At 41.2% G+C, this 14,189-nt stretch overlaps 1 protein-coding gene across 1 annotated transcript; it reads right to left on the bottom strand.

Annotated features, from left to right (window-relative positions):
- Positions 1-456: 456 nt before the first annotated feature.
- Positions 457-5,844, bottom strand: si:dkey-79d12.5 (maternal B9.15 protein). The gene is made up of 5 exons (XM_037453861.2): positions 5,672-5,844; positions 2,847-3,024; positions 2,570-2,707; positions 2,114-2,429; positions 457-1,477 (listed from the first exon to the last, which is right to left on the bottom strand). Exons 2-5 carry the CDS (start codon positions 3,017-3,019, stop codon positions 1,271-1,273), a joined length of 834 nt encoding a protein of 277 aa, XP_037309758.1. The 5' UTR covers positions 3,020-3,024; positions 5,672-5,844; the 3' UTR covers positions 457-1,270.
- Between the last annotated feature and the right edge of the window lie 8,345 nt (positions 5,845-14,189).

The raw sequence follows: 14,189 nt of genomic DNA, 5'->3' as shown, positions 1-14,189 counted from the left end.
GATGTGTGATTCAAAGTCATTATGTGTGTGTGTATTACGAAATGGTTTCATGTTTTATGGGGGAAACAATTACTTATTGATACGCGCTCGGATGGTCATCAACAGCTGCTGGAGTGACACCTCGTGGTGAAGTAAGGCAATGAAGCACAGCCGTCGCTGCCTTTATTCTCCAGTCATTTGTATTTCAAAAGGATTTTTTTTCCCCCAACTATTTTTCTAGCCTCCACACGTTACGTTTAAGAAGGAACCGCGTCATGACCTTGGGTGGAATGACGCATCCAGCACAGGAGGCCTTCCGCTGCAGCATCCTGCAGGTCATGCTGACGTGCTAATGATGATCATTACTACTCTGAGTGAGACTAAGTAGAGTGTCCTCAGACTGACAGGTGTTTTCTAGACAAACTCCAGATATTTCTATGAGATAAAATTATAATTACACAAAAGTGTTGACTATCGAACCCTAACCCCAAAAGAACACAACGATTTTAGGTATTAGTGGATTTAATCTGCTGCATTCAGAAGCTAAAGGTCTAGTGCAAAAGGTTTAAGCAAAACAGAATCATTTTAAGGTTGCATGGACATTAAATACATCAAACAATCACAGTATACACGCGCCAGAGGGGGAGAACTATTAAAGGATATATAGCTGTACCAGATTTCCCTAGCAAAGGAAGTCACCAACAATAATTAAAAAAAAGATTCAGCTTTAAGCAGGCCACACATGAGCAGCTGAGATATTTAAGCTACATAAAATCATGTTTATTTTTTGTGAGGTTACATTTTTAAAATACAGCAGCTGTTCCTACAAAAATATATCATTGTATGGGTTAGCTGTAGGTTGAGTGCCATCCACTGGTGGCCAAATAAATTAGAACAAACGATGTTAAGATTAGAAAATGTGCATCTGTATATGGTATGAAAATTCCGTATTATATATAAGCAGTTTAGTAAAAATATTATTCTTAAAATACAGATAGACACTTTTAAACCCCTGTATCACATTTTGGTCAGAGAAACGACAGATTGACATAACAAAAGAAACAACACATATATTTGGTGTGAAGGATATTGCTGAGATGTCCTGAGTTATGAATAACAAGCCTCCAAAAGTGAAAAGGAGGAATAATTACATGTTGTACATTAAATAACTTTGAGCTACACATATTTTTAAAAGTTATTTCTTGGCCTTGAAATCAGAAAACTGACAAGACATGGCTCAGTTGAAGGAGCTGGAGCTCCATCCGTCTGCACCCCGCACTTCCTGGGCGCTCTAACCCTTCACGGCTCCCCACGGCTGCAGGGTGGCTTGAGGCAGAATGAACTGAGGAGATGGCTGCGGCAAGATGTAGTAGCCAAATACCTGCTGGGGTGGAGGCGGCGGAGGCGCGCACACGGAGTTGAGAAACTTTGGAGCGCCCTTCTTGTACTGAGGCCACACTGGTGCAGGGTGGTAGAAGTACTGGAGGGTGGCGGGAAGCTACGGAGTGCAAGGAGTAAAAGAGATTTGAAGGAATGCTTGTTTAACCCACTTTGTACATATGAGAGGAGTCAGTGGCATTCCTTCCAACAATATGCCATACAGAAACTTGATCACATTTGTCCTTAAACTTCATTCTTTAAAACATATCAGTGCACAATTTGTCTGAAAATAGTTGAGTACTTTTTGGTCAACAATGATGCTCTATGGCAAGAGTGCCCAAACTTTCTTGCCTCGCGAAATACTTCTCAACAACCAAGTCATGCCGATTTTCTCCAAGTGGATGACTTGTGCCGATTGGTTGCTTTTGAATTCAATTAAATGTGTTTGTTAGTAAGCATGGATCGCTAATTAGCATTAGTTTTCAGTTAGCTCCTGCGGTCGACCACGCATGCATGACGTGACGTGATGTGATTTTTTTTCAAATGGCAGACGATCTTCCGTCACTGCCTTGGAAATTGTTTCCAAGTCGACCTATTGGCCACCCTGCTCCATGGCATAGAGACAAGCTCTAACTGGCTTTGTATCTTTTCTTGTTTTGTTCTTTCTGTGGGGTTTCGATTGAAAGTTAGAAAAACCTTTAATATTTCCAGGGTTATCCCTTGATGGTGAGATCACAACGGATGCCAAATTTACCATATTTCTGACGTATTTATTCGCATTTGTTCCCTCCCCGTGCCGCTTCCGAATCCTGGGAACCATTGGTATCGTGTAGCTGTAGCCTTCTGCTGCATTCTTCTTGATGAGGTCCTTTCCTTCTTTCTTCTTCTCTCCCTGCGTCTCACCGTTTTTTGCCTCCTCCTCTGTGTCACTGGACGCAGTGGAACTACAATCCGAAGAGGTAGCAGAGTGGTAATCGGATGTGTCCAGGTTTACAGAGTCCGCCTGTTTTTCTTCCGCACAGTCGCCTTCGAAACAGGCGACAACGAACGGCCGGCCGTTCTCTGCAGATCTGTGAAGGGGGAGTACACTTTTTGAAAAACAGATTTTACTTCCCACGTTTGATTCATTGTGACGGTGATTCATGGTGACAAAGTCCTCTTTGTGGCTTCTGTGCGTCTGTGTGCCTCAGCATGCCAGACAGTGACTCACCTCGCACACACCTCCAGGGGGTCGATCCACACTGTGATCTCGCGCGGAAAGCTTAGTTCGCTGGGTGTGACATCGCTCTCTTTGCAAGCCTTCAGAATATCTTCATCACAGGGTCCTCCGTTATTTATACGAATACATCTGCGAAGGATCCAAAGTTAAAGATTCTGAGTTTTCTTATGGGTCCACACTGTAACACAGTTTTCTAAGCTTATCATAAGAATGCTATGATAATTGATAAACGCCATAAATGTACACTCAGTGACCATTGTGCAATTACCTGTATGCTTGACCTTTGCTGGGACTGTCAGGGTACCAGTGGTCATTGTATTTGTTGCATAAAAGGTTCTGTAGCTTCTCTGCAAACAATTCTGCTTTGGCTTCAGTGAGTTTGCCACGTGCCAAGGCCAGGCTTTTGAGGAAGTTCACTCCAGCCTTCACCTCTCTTTTCATGGTGACTGTGGGAACAGAAATACAAATATATTATTATGAGATGTTCATAAAATGTCTCTGTGGGTATGAGTGGGAGTGGGAGTAATACGCAGTGTGTTTTTTGTGTTTGGTAACATACTGTGACTTCCCTTTCATGATATGCGGCGGGTACAGTTGGGTGGCAGGAACTTCACTTGCAACAATAACAGCACTGTGCGGTTGCCTTTTTTTGTTGTTTAAATTCAGAGAAACTCTATGCAGTGTGAGTAAACTAGTGCCCGGCAGTTTACAGCGACAGACATGGCTCTGCGTTGAAAAAGACTAGACTTTGTATACATGCAAAACAAGATGCAAACTAGTGCTGCCGTGTCAATATCAAGTATTTTTGTTGATGCAAATCCAATGAGCTCCCTTTGCTGTTAATCCTCTGATAGCGTGTCCGTTTGGGTTGGGTGCCAATGTCGGCCTGACCAGAGAGAAGATTGTGTTCTATAAAAGGCCAAGGCACTAGTGGCCTACTCTACAGCAGAAGTGAATCAGTGTGTTGACATCCTGCTGATGTCCCTGACGAGAAAGTTGTGCCTTGAACTGTGAGGTGCAGACAGTGATTTGTTGTTGTGGCTTGAAACGCACCACTGTTGCTTCAGCCTATGTAATACGTTAAAATTATTACTTGTCGCGGTAAAAAGCAGCCACAGCCTCCACTTAAGTGTAATGATGAGCCTGTGACACAACAAGCAGCAACTTTAAGACCCTAACAAATGTTTTGCGATTATCCTCAAATGGCATGAATGTTGCAGTCAAATATCAGTCTGCCTGGTAAACAGCGTCCTATAGCCTGCACTCTTCAGGACGTTGTTGTTGTTGTTGCAGCTTACTGAATTCATGTAACCCTGCGTTCGCTGTAAATCTCTCAGCCACAAAATGTGTTCAATCCAACATTCTACGCCATAAGATGATGCCCTGTTTTAACAGTTTTACAGATTTCTGCCATGACTGTGAAGAATGTTGTGCCATTTACTGGTACTTTGTTCTAATGTTGCAGTGGAGAGGCCACGTTCATCTCAGTGTTTGTAGAGTTAGGAAGACTTTCAAGCTGGAAACATTTGCACTGAATTTGGACCTTCTTGCCAATTACATAAAAAACTAATTTCTTCAAAAGTTTGAAATATTGAAGCAGCCTATTCAAATAAAAAATAAAAGATACACCACTGCTATAGAGACCTAATAAATACGGCAAATATTTAAGAAGCAGTAACCTGTGTGATTTCAAACTGCTATGTAACATTGTTAAAATTATTGATTGACATTTTTTGGCCCCCGGGGGCCAGGTCTTTACTGATTACACACTAAATCCCACCACTGATTCAACATATTTGTGTTTATTCAAGATATGTTTTCAACTCACTTGCATCACACCAAATAATGATGCACGTCTCTAAATGCAAGATGAAGAACAGTCGCTGATGGCGTTTGTCTCATCAAAATGACCTCAATTGTGCGTGCCAACAGTCTGATCTAATCATAGGTCAAGTGATGCCATAAAAAAAGCCAGGATGACCAGTGTCCCCACCATGTTTACACTGCATCCGTTTGCTGAACAGTGACCTGTTGCTGCTATTGCGGATCCTGCTGATAGGGCTCGGATTTTACGTGTGAAGACAACAACTTGACCCTCCTGGAGAGACAATGTCATTTTTAAAGCCCAATATTGGAAAACGGATTGAGGGGTTTTACCATGTGTTCAGCCCACTACAACCTCCGTTCTTTGGACTTTCCCTTTCGGAAAAGGAAAGCAAATCCTTTGACAGGATAATACACAACCTGTGGGTCTGGATGTTTAACAGAACAGGCTCCTGTCAATTGACAGCCTGTTGCTGTACAGTACTGTGTGTTTGGCATACCATAACTTCTTCAGGTCATGCTTCTTAAAACCAGGGGTTATTGACACCCACAGGTGCAGATGTTTCCGCTTTTACCACGGTTACGTCTGTATTCACTTTGAGTGACGACGAAACTTTGTTCTGGCATGAAAATAAAAGGGAAACTCAACATGGCACTGAAGGCACAACTGTGTGACCCAAGGAAGGGACACACTGTGTGTGAGTTTGCGTGTGTCTGCTGACACCGTTCCATCAAGAAAAAGGGGAAGAATAAAACGTATTGTACTCGTTCGTCTGTTTCTACTGCGATAAAGTAAAGTAAACTAGTAACTAACTTTACCAGTAAAGCGAAGTAAACTTCCTGCTTCATACTGGAAACAACGTATTTGGGGTTTTCTGACAGCGCGGAAACCCCCCGATTAAAAAACAACACGCACACGGATATCATTTCGGGTTACTAAAGTTATATTATCCAGTTTATGGAGATGTAATATGGTAATACGGCATTAAAGGTTGCCTTTAAAAACACTTATTTTGAAATGGCAAGATCATTATGGGCCGTTATAGAAAAAGTAGAAAAAAGTAACGGGGAAAACGATTATTGGGTAAAACCAAAAATGAACAATTAAAAATAAATCGAGCGAGACATGAAATACTTAAAATGATAACCGATATCGACGTTGTAACGGTAACAAACAGTAAAACATGACGTTATACCACAACAAAAGACTTTTTCCAATGAAATAAGAGACAATACGCGCATATTTCACTGAACACGGCGTGTACTCACGATAATACGTGTTGGACTTGAGGACACTCGTCGGGCGTCCTCGCCTCTTGTCTCGTGGCTGTCCTCGCGGGTATGTGGCACTTATTATGGTCGGCACATGTTGCTTCCTTGTTCTCAGCTCAGCTCTCCATGCTGCCGCAACAGAAACGCAATTACCGTCAGTGTGACTCACTTCCTTTACTCTAGGACGTGAGCGAGCGCTGACTGGCCCCTTCCGACCCAAATATGGGCAGTCAGAGTAAAGGTGGGGGAGGGGGGAGGGGGCACTATTACAACTAAATGTCACTTGTTTCAGCATACAAGTGACAGTCCAAGTATGAGGTAGTGCTCGTGTTTATTCTATAGTGTGACTCTGAGATAGGGGTTTTAGCATCTGGGGCAGTAGTGAGTTCCCGAGATGCTGACCATGTTGTCCTTTTTTTCATCTTGCTAACATAGCAGTCTCTAGTGAAAATGTATAGGTTTTAACGCATTTCTTTATCAGAGGTTGATTGACCTTCAATGCTGTATTGATCAGTGCCAACACAACTTTTCTTTGTCTTCTAGGTTGTGATCAATTGTGTAAAAACAAAACTCAGCTAAAAGTATTGAAGTCTATAATATTAAAAACCTTTACATCAGCAGTTTCTTGGTATTATCAGCAGAAAGTGCTTGACCCATCAAAAGCTGGAAAAAAATTGCTGTGATGTCATGCTTTGTACATACGGTTATTACTGATGCATTCATCTAAGCTGTGTTTTATTGTATTGCAATGGAAAAATGGTCAAGGGTTTATACTTCTCAAAACCGAATCTGCACATCTAGTTACAAAGAGGAGATGGAGTGGAGTTAAAAGGCTGCAATATTTCACTCTGAACTGTAGTGGAGTAGAAGTATTAAGAATCAGAAAATGAAAACACTTTAGGAAAGTACCTCAAAGTTGAAGCCTTTTCAAAACCTGCGTAAATATAAAGCTCTCTTATTGGCTTACATCCAATAAAACCATAGTAAATTCAATTGAATCTTTACAAATAAAGCCATTGCACTGGTAGTAAAGCTTATTAGAAAGTAGTCCCCCCTTCAGGGCTATATTTGTTACTCTGTAAAGTAATTAGTTCAGCAACATATACATATAAAAGTGTTGACTTTGACCTAAGCCGAAAGTACAATTGGTTATTTAAATCTGTAATAGTCGGGCAAAGTGCAAACTATGGGCAGCACAGAAAAGTGTGGCCAGTAACCAAAACGTGTATAATTCTAGATGAATGCACAATGAAATGAAAACATACATATTTTGGTGTAATCATGAATCATTGTTTTATATTCAAAGTTCAGTGGCTGAACATAATTCATAATTAATTGTGCTCCCTGGAATGGCTGCCTAGTGGAGATAGCAACACGCCATGGATGCACCACGCCAAGTGCATCGACTGTGGGAAAACCACATTGACATGTTCAAACGCATCCATGGTTGTCTGCCCATTGTGTGTCTGTAGCTGCTCGAAAGTAGCACTTTTTGTCACTGTAAATCAGTAAGGATTGTTTGCTACAAGTGCACATTCATCTCTTTAGAGATAAAACTCTCTATTCTCATGAAGAAAAAAAATAAATCTCAAATATAAATTGCCTATGTTGCATAAGTCAAAACAAACGCATAACATGAAACGGTCCTTTTCAGACTGTTGTATTTTATATTATGTCTTACTAATGTGCCCATTGTGCACATAGAGGTTATCATTGCAAATTCTTATCAAATTCCTGTCCACTTTGCAACTAATGCTGTGACATTTTTATATGAAGGAAAACGTGTGTCATAAAATAAATAAATCACAAAAGCCTCATAACACACTACCTCAGTAAATTGAACGTTCCTCCACTGCTTAAATTGGTATCAGTTCGTTTGTCTTCTGACGAGCCGACGTGTTTCTCTCAGCGACCACTAGAGAGCGGGCTAGTTTTTTCCTTAAATTTCTTCCAGGTTTATGCGGTTGCTGTATGTTTCTGACCTTTAGAAACAGAAAACGTCAGTATCTAAAGCACATTGCACTTCTTTTCTTGTTCAGTCTGCACTGCTGAAGCCGAGCATCACATCTCTGTTTCAACATAACCGACTTACCTTCAACCACTGGACCTAATCCTCCAGTCCATGTTTTCCTCTGCACCATTTGTGTTGTTTACAACTCATAAATCGACATTTATGTGTTATAATTCATCATTGTTGCTTTTATATACATTCAAATGTTTACTACTTCTCCCGTCTGATTTTAGCTTTTTTTCTGTGTAAGTGCATCAAGAGAGATTCACCTACAAGTAATATTCCATGTATGTGCACGTTTATTTGCCAGAGAAGATGAAATCCATGAATTCCTGCATGTTTCTTATCTCTTTAACAAAGTCATCTCTATCACCCCTCGGTTTTATGTCAGATAGCCAAATATTAGAGTAAAATTTGAAATATTGTGTTCAGAATTTAGTGTTAGTGAGTGTTGTAAAATTACCGTTCTGTGAGGATTTTTCCTTCACTGCACTTTAACCATTCCTCGTCCCGGATGCTAACTCAAGAGTAAAATATTGATAAATATTATGTACGAGAGGGATATAAATAGACAGATGGCAAGAAAGAAAAATCAATTGGATGAACCATCTAGTAAGTGTTAAAGAGTGAGTGTCCTTTATACCGATTAGCATTGTTTTGACAACTTATGGAAAATACATTTTCTGTCTTTTTTTCTCTCTTGTCTCTCTCTTGCTGTTGTTGACCTACTTCCCACTCCATTTCCTTGAGTCCAATCTCCTAAGGAAATTCATGTTGCTAACTATAAGACTGATTGCATTACAGTGTCTTCAAACAAGAAATTCCTTTCCTCAAAGAGTCATAGGTCCCAATGTCTAGTATCAATTTCTAATGTAGCTTCTGGACAAACATTGGCCGGTATTTCCCTTTCCAGAACCTTAACTGTGATACTTCACACAAACAGACGTTTGATTCTCACAAGTGTCAGGGCTTTGCAGCTAAGTATTGCCAATGAAACCACTTGACCTCGAAATGTGATCGTTCTTTTTCAGGAACAGCTTCTCTCTGAACGCGTCTGGCGGTATCAATGAAGCCCACACGCATACACCACATGCAGCCTGCTCGGCCCCTTAAAAACATATTGATTTCTTTCCTTTGCAGGGAGCTTAATGTGATTGATCGGCCAAGCCCTTTCAAGATCAGCGCCAGTATAAGCTTCTCTTCCCCTAACACACATGCGGCCTCTTTCCCCTCAGGTAATGACTGTCCTTGGGCCGGGGCAATGGTTTGTCTGCATTAGGAGAGAGAAGCGTTTCTCTTGGCGTGCAGTCCGTCTCTCTCTTCACCGGTCCCCAGTCATTTGGTTAAGTATGGAACGCATATTTGCCTCTTTGACAAAAGGTATGAGAGAATGCAGCACACACCTCCTTTGACCTTTATCATCTGCCCATCCCCCGTCTCTCCACCTCCTCCCGCTCCTCCCGCTCTCAGTGGGTCGATACCTATTTGTATTTCCAAAGCATTAGACAGGGCTGTCTTTTGAGATTGAAAAAGTTGCCTTTTCTCATTTTGGCAGCTTTCAGGCAAACCACAGCAAGAAGATATTATGGACGTGTCTTGTCTTTTTAAGGCAAATTTAGACCAGTTATTTGCTCAATTTAAGATGCTCACAGTACCAGCGACTATGAATATACATATTGTCTACATGTGTCTTTTAGAACCAAAGGAACAGCTCTTGCCTTGATGCATGAGCTCCAAAAAAAAGGTTATTTTTCAATCTGGGATCTCAACCCTTTGAGAGGCCAAAAGAATAAAAAAAGGTCAGGATTTGATTAATAAAATGATGATAAGGAAATGTCCCCCCTGAGCTACTCTTGGTTCACTTGTGGGTCACGAACCACCAGTTGAACAACTACTTTAGGTAGATTACTTTTTTGTTGATAGTTTCCTGCCTTTTAGCAAAACTGTTATTTTTCCAGAGAAGATAATCTTTTCATTAGATTGTATTTGGTAAGTTTGTTACCTTTCAGGAGTGGCTGGCAGCAGCGTGTCTGCTGACTGTCCTCCTCTCACCTGCTCGTCACATTCTCAGTTGTGTGTTTGACGCTATAGATCTTGCTTTACATATTTTATAAGTATTTGCATGCTTTTGGTTTTGATTTGTATTGTTTCAGCATGTGGAGCATTGGAGCTGGTGAGGCTAGTTTTCATAGTTATCTCTTTGTGTGCCAAAGCTGTGAAGACCTGTTCAGTTTATTCTTTTCCTTCTTTTTGTCTTTTAGGCAGCCACTTCATTTTGTTGAGCTTAATCTTTATGTCTTCTTGAGCGATGCTCCAAGACTTTAATATTCCATAGGTTTGTAAAACTACTGTGCAACCTCTATTCTGCCATATTTAAATGCTCAGGCCCCACACGTGTAATGTTGAGCTATTTATTTATTTTAGATTTGCGCTGTGAAAGTTGTCGGGTGTGGCTTGCAATCGAAACCTGCCAGAGCTCCTGACTCCCCTCGGCCTCCCGCGCTGCTGTCTACACAATTAAATCAGCCAAAATGAGCGCACTGCCCACTCTTTCTTTTCTATGAAAAATAGAAAAAAGCATTGACTGATCTAATAGTCCATTTAATGACCCACAACACGAATGAGTTTTATTATAACAAAATATTTCACCTGTATGTCAGCAGTTGCCATGGGGATTTTGTGCAGATATGTGAAGCTCTGCTTAATGGTCTGACCTTAACCTTGCACTTTCTCGATTGAACGCTTTCATGATGTGGCAAGCACACGTTCTTTATACCGCAAATCAATATTTCAACAGCAGTCTTGACTATGATACAAACACATTGGACAGCCCTTTAATATGGACACATCTCTTAAATGAAAGAAAACAACAACCTTTTTTACAAACCTTCCCCCTCCCCCATCTGCATCCCCCCCCCCCATCCCCCCTTTGCCCCTCTTGCTCTCTCGCTCCCTCTCCCTGCAAGCTGTGTCTCTTTCCTGTATGCTGGGGGGCCAGCGGAGGGGAAGTACACAGAGAAAGAAAAGCACTCTGAGTTCAAGTGCATGATCTTAAAGACACAGCTGCCTTCAACATAGGGGGAATGTGACAGGGGGAAAACAGTGGTAGGACGGGGGAATAATGACGTATTGATAAAACCGGTAAGACGGTGTGTAGATCATTTCACATAAAGAGGGGGTTTAGAAAGAAATGTGAATAGGAAAATGGAGAGAAAAATGTCCCCTCCCCTTTTTTTTCTCCATGTATACTCCTCCTATTCCCTCCCAGCTTCCTTCAATTTCTGTCCCTCCCTCTTCTTCATTCCTTCCCTGCATGCATGCACACTCTCTAACACACACACACTGATACACACACATTGATACATACACGATGACTGATGCCTTCTCTTGCATTCTTCGTTTTCTCACCTCTCTCTGCACCACTGAGACTTTTGTGTGTTTGCCCTCCCTGCACAGCACGCAGTTGAACGGGTTCTACACATTTCCAGCACAACGTCGTGAGGAAAAGTACTAATACTATACTTTTCTTCCAATCGTTTATCTCCTTTGTGCACAAGACACGTTTTTCTTCAAAGTCCTTAGTGTGGAATGGTGAGGAAAAGAGAAATGGTGCCTGAGGAAGAGGACATGAGGCAGCAACGGATAAGATTTGACAAGACTGGGGTGAAATGGAGATGCAAGTATGCATGTCAGGAAGGAAAGCACAAAACTCCGGAGTGAAGGAGAGGGGACGGGCAGAAGGAATCAAGTTGGAATCGAGAAAGAAACGCGGGAAAAGGTAAAAAAAAACAACAACTAAAAAAGGCTGATCCATACAACATTATTCGCATGCATTGTATAATTTTAATCCATGAGCTGTTAGAAAAGTAATTACAGTAAAACAGGATTCCTGTGTTCTTATTGCTATCTCGCTCCTCTTAATGTCTATGTTCGTCTCTGCTATGCTTTCCGTTTTGTGTATCTAAAGTCATTTTCCTTCCACCCACTCCTGTTGGAACGTTTTTCCCGTCTCCACGCTTCTCCCATAACTCAGCCATGCCTTTTATCTACTGCAGTTGCATCACTGAATATGTGTATTTGTTTAAAGATCTTTGAAGGGTTTAGTCTGCTTATTGAGGCCTAGTTGTGCTATTGGTCGGCATATAGTAATGTCGTTGTAATTCTTTATATATATATTCTGTTAGGCAGTGCCTTTTTCAGCTGATATGAAACAGCTGAAAAGATGACATACTATTTCAATAATTTGTCTGTCACCCTCCCTACTCTGGAATTGACGCGTCCCACCCTCTTCATCCCCTCACTGTTTGTTTGTATTCTCAGTATGTGTTCCTGAACTCTGTCTCACAGCTTGCACTAACCCCTAACTCCTCTCTGAATATGCTTTGTGCCCTTGCTACTCTCACTCCCTCCTCGCCACCGTGGCGTTCTCAGCTTTGCCTCCATTGTTTAATATCGACAAGTTACTGTTGTCCTCTGCACGTGCGATCGAGGACCTGCGATGTATTCTTAGTCTATTCATGCTTTTAACCAGCCATCTCCATGGAGATGTGATACGAGCTCTCAGTGTCCATACCCCGTACCGCATGCAAACAAACTCACAAAGACACCCTGGTTATCTCTCTAACAGGGTGTGCCATTTGGCAAAGTGCAGAAATAGTGGATCAGATGGTGATAGCGGGACGATGGCAGTCTTGATAGATACGTCTGAATACACGTTTCACTAGTGGCTTAATACTGGAACCAAAGCTGGTCTGCATCCGTAGACGAGATTTAGCTAAAGTGGGTTAGCTCAGGAGCACAGTTATGCAAAGATTTCTTTTTTGTTGGTGGGCCTAGTTGAAGATGATTAGGCTGATTCATTAATAGAAAAGAAACAACACCCATACATTTTATTCCCGATGTTTCCATGGTCAACTACAGAGCTGCACATTGGGCACTCATTCATGTGCAGAAATGTTAATAATATTGTTATCATTGTGTCTTTAATTTAAAAGAGGAATTTAAATAATTAAATAACTTAAACCAGGTCACTTTAGGAGTACATATTCCAACTCTCTCTGAAAATGGAGAATAAATTTATCTTACAGATTATCAATTAATGTAGATCTTGTCTTGATTAGTCGATAAAAACAGACACAGTCTTTTGGTATCACAACTTCTATCTGTGAGTCGTGTTTTCAGAGTATGTTCCGAGCTCGTCTCGTGCTGATGATACTTTACACATAGTTCTGACCACTGATCGTTTTGTTCACAGCGAGTAACAAATTCCTTAACAGGACATACCTAAAACCTGTAAGCAAGTTCAAACAGAAAATAAGAATTCTTTAAAGACCATCTTTCATTTGAACTTGAAGCATATAGGTTTTTATAGCATTCAGTCCATTTCTAATGAACAGCTTCTGTAAAATAATCCTGAACACTTTGATAGAGATAATGGGCCACCCTGGCTTATTGTACTGACAATGAACGGTGTTATTTAAAGCCTTTTTTCTACTTGAGGGGCGCCACTTACTGATCCCAGCACATTTAAACTTTAGAGTGCGGAGGAAGCATTGATGTGATTCACTTTATAAAACATAACCCTGCCTTCGCTATCAATTATGTAGCTCGGGTGTGAAAAGGGCTGCGTGCACGCAGCAGGATCCCGCGCAGAGAGAAAGTATTGCACCATGTGACCACTGTGGATCTACTAACACTCTCACAGTATCAGCAAGAGCTTTTCCCCCCGGACCCGATGTTCTAGTTGCATCAGTGTTTGTCAGGCCTTCTCTAGGACATGGGAGGGGGGGTGTTGAAGTTAAGAGAGTTGCTAATACAAGCAAGGGACCGATACTATTTCTTGTGAAAAGGTTTCTCCTGATTAAATCTCCAAATGAAGTTCTTGTGCATTGTTCCAGTTTCAGAGGTGGTGCGTGTTGTTATATCAGTGTCATATGTTGTTGCTATATTGAGATTTGGAGGCTTTTTTCTATTGAGGTATACAAAAATGTACTTTTTACTGCATTAATCTGGCAGCTATAGTTACCACTTATAAATTATAATCCTATCAAATGTGATGCATTTTACGTTTAAACTAGCCGAAGGTACAATAATTAAGTGAGGTTTCATTATACATACTTACATATACTTCAACACTGATGCAACCTGGATGCAGGATATCATATCATATTGTAATTAAGTCATTTACTACTATCATCTTTAGTGTTAGAATTTCTTTCAGTACCCAAGTTTATGTCAATGAATAGTTTGCAAAATGGGCCCAGGTGGCTCCCTCGTGCTTTCAGAAGGACACACGCTGTGAGGTGGGGGTTAATATTTGCATGGTGTAGGAATGTGTTTGGAAGCAGCAGTGAGAATTCCTCAACTCTGCATTAGTACTTCTCACTGTTGCCTCTTACCTCGGCATACTATCTCGTTCTCCTCGTTTCCAGGTGTTTTTCCTCTGGCGTCTCTCTCTATATTTGATCTCCGTCTTTATCTCCCCTTTTTTTTCTCTGTCTCGTC

The sequence above is a fragment of the Pungitius pungitius genome, chromosome 11 (genome assembly GCF_949316345.1).
Source record: "Pungitius pungitius chromosome 11, fPunPun2.1, whole genome shotgun sequence".
NCBI lineage: Eukaryota > Metazoa > Chordata > Actinopteri > Perciformes > Gasterosteidae > Pungitius > Pungitius pungitius.
Note: the sequence above shows the minus strand (reverse complement) of the source record. Positions and strands in the feature narration are given on the sequence as shown.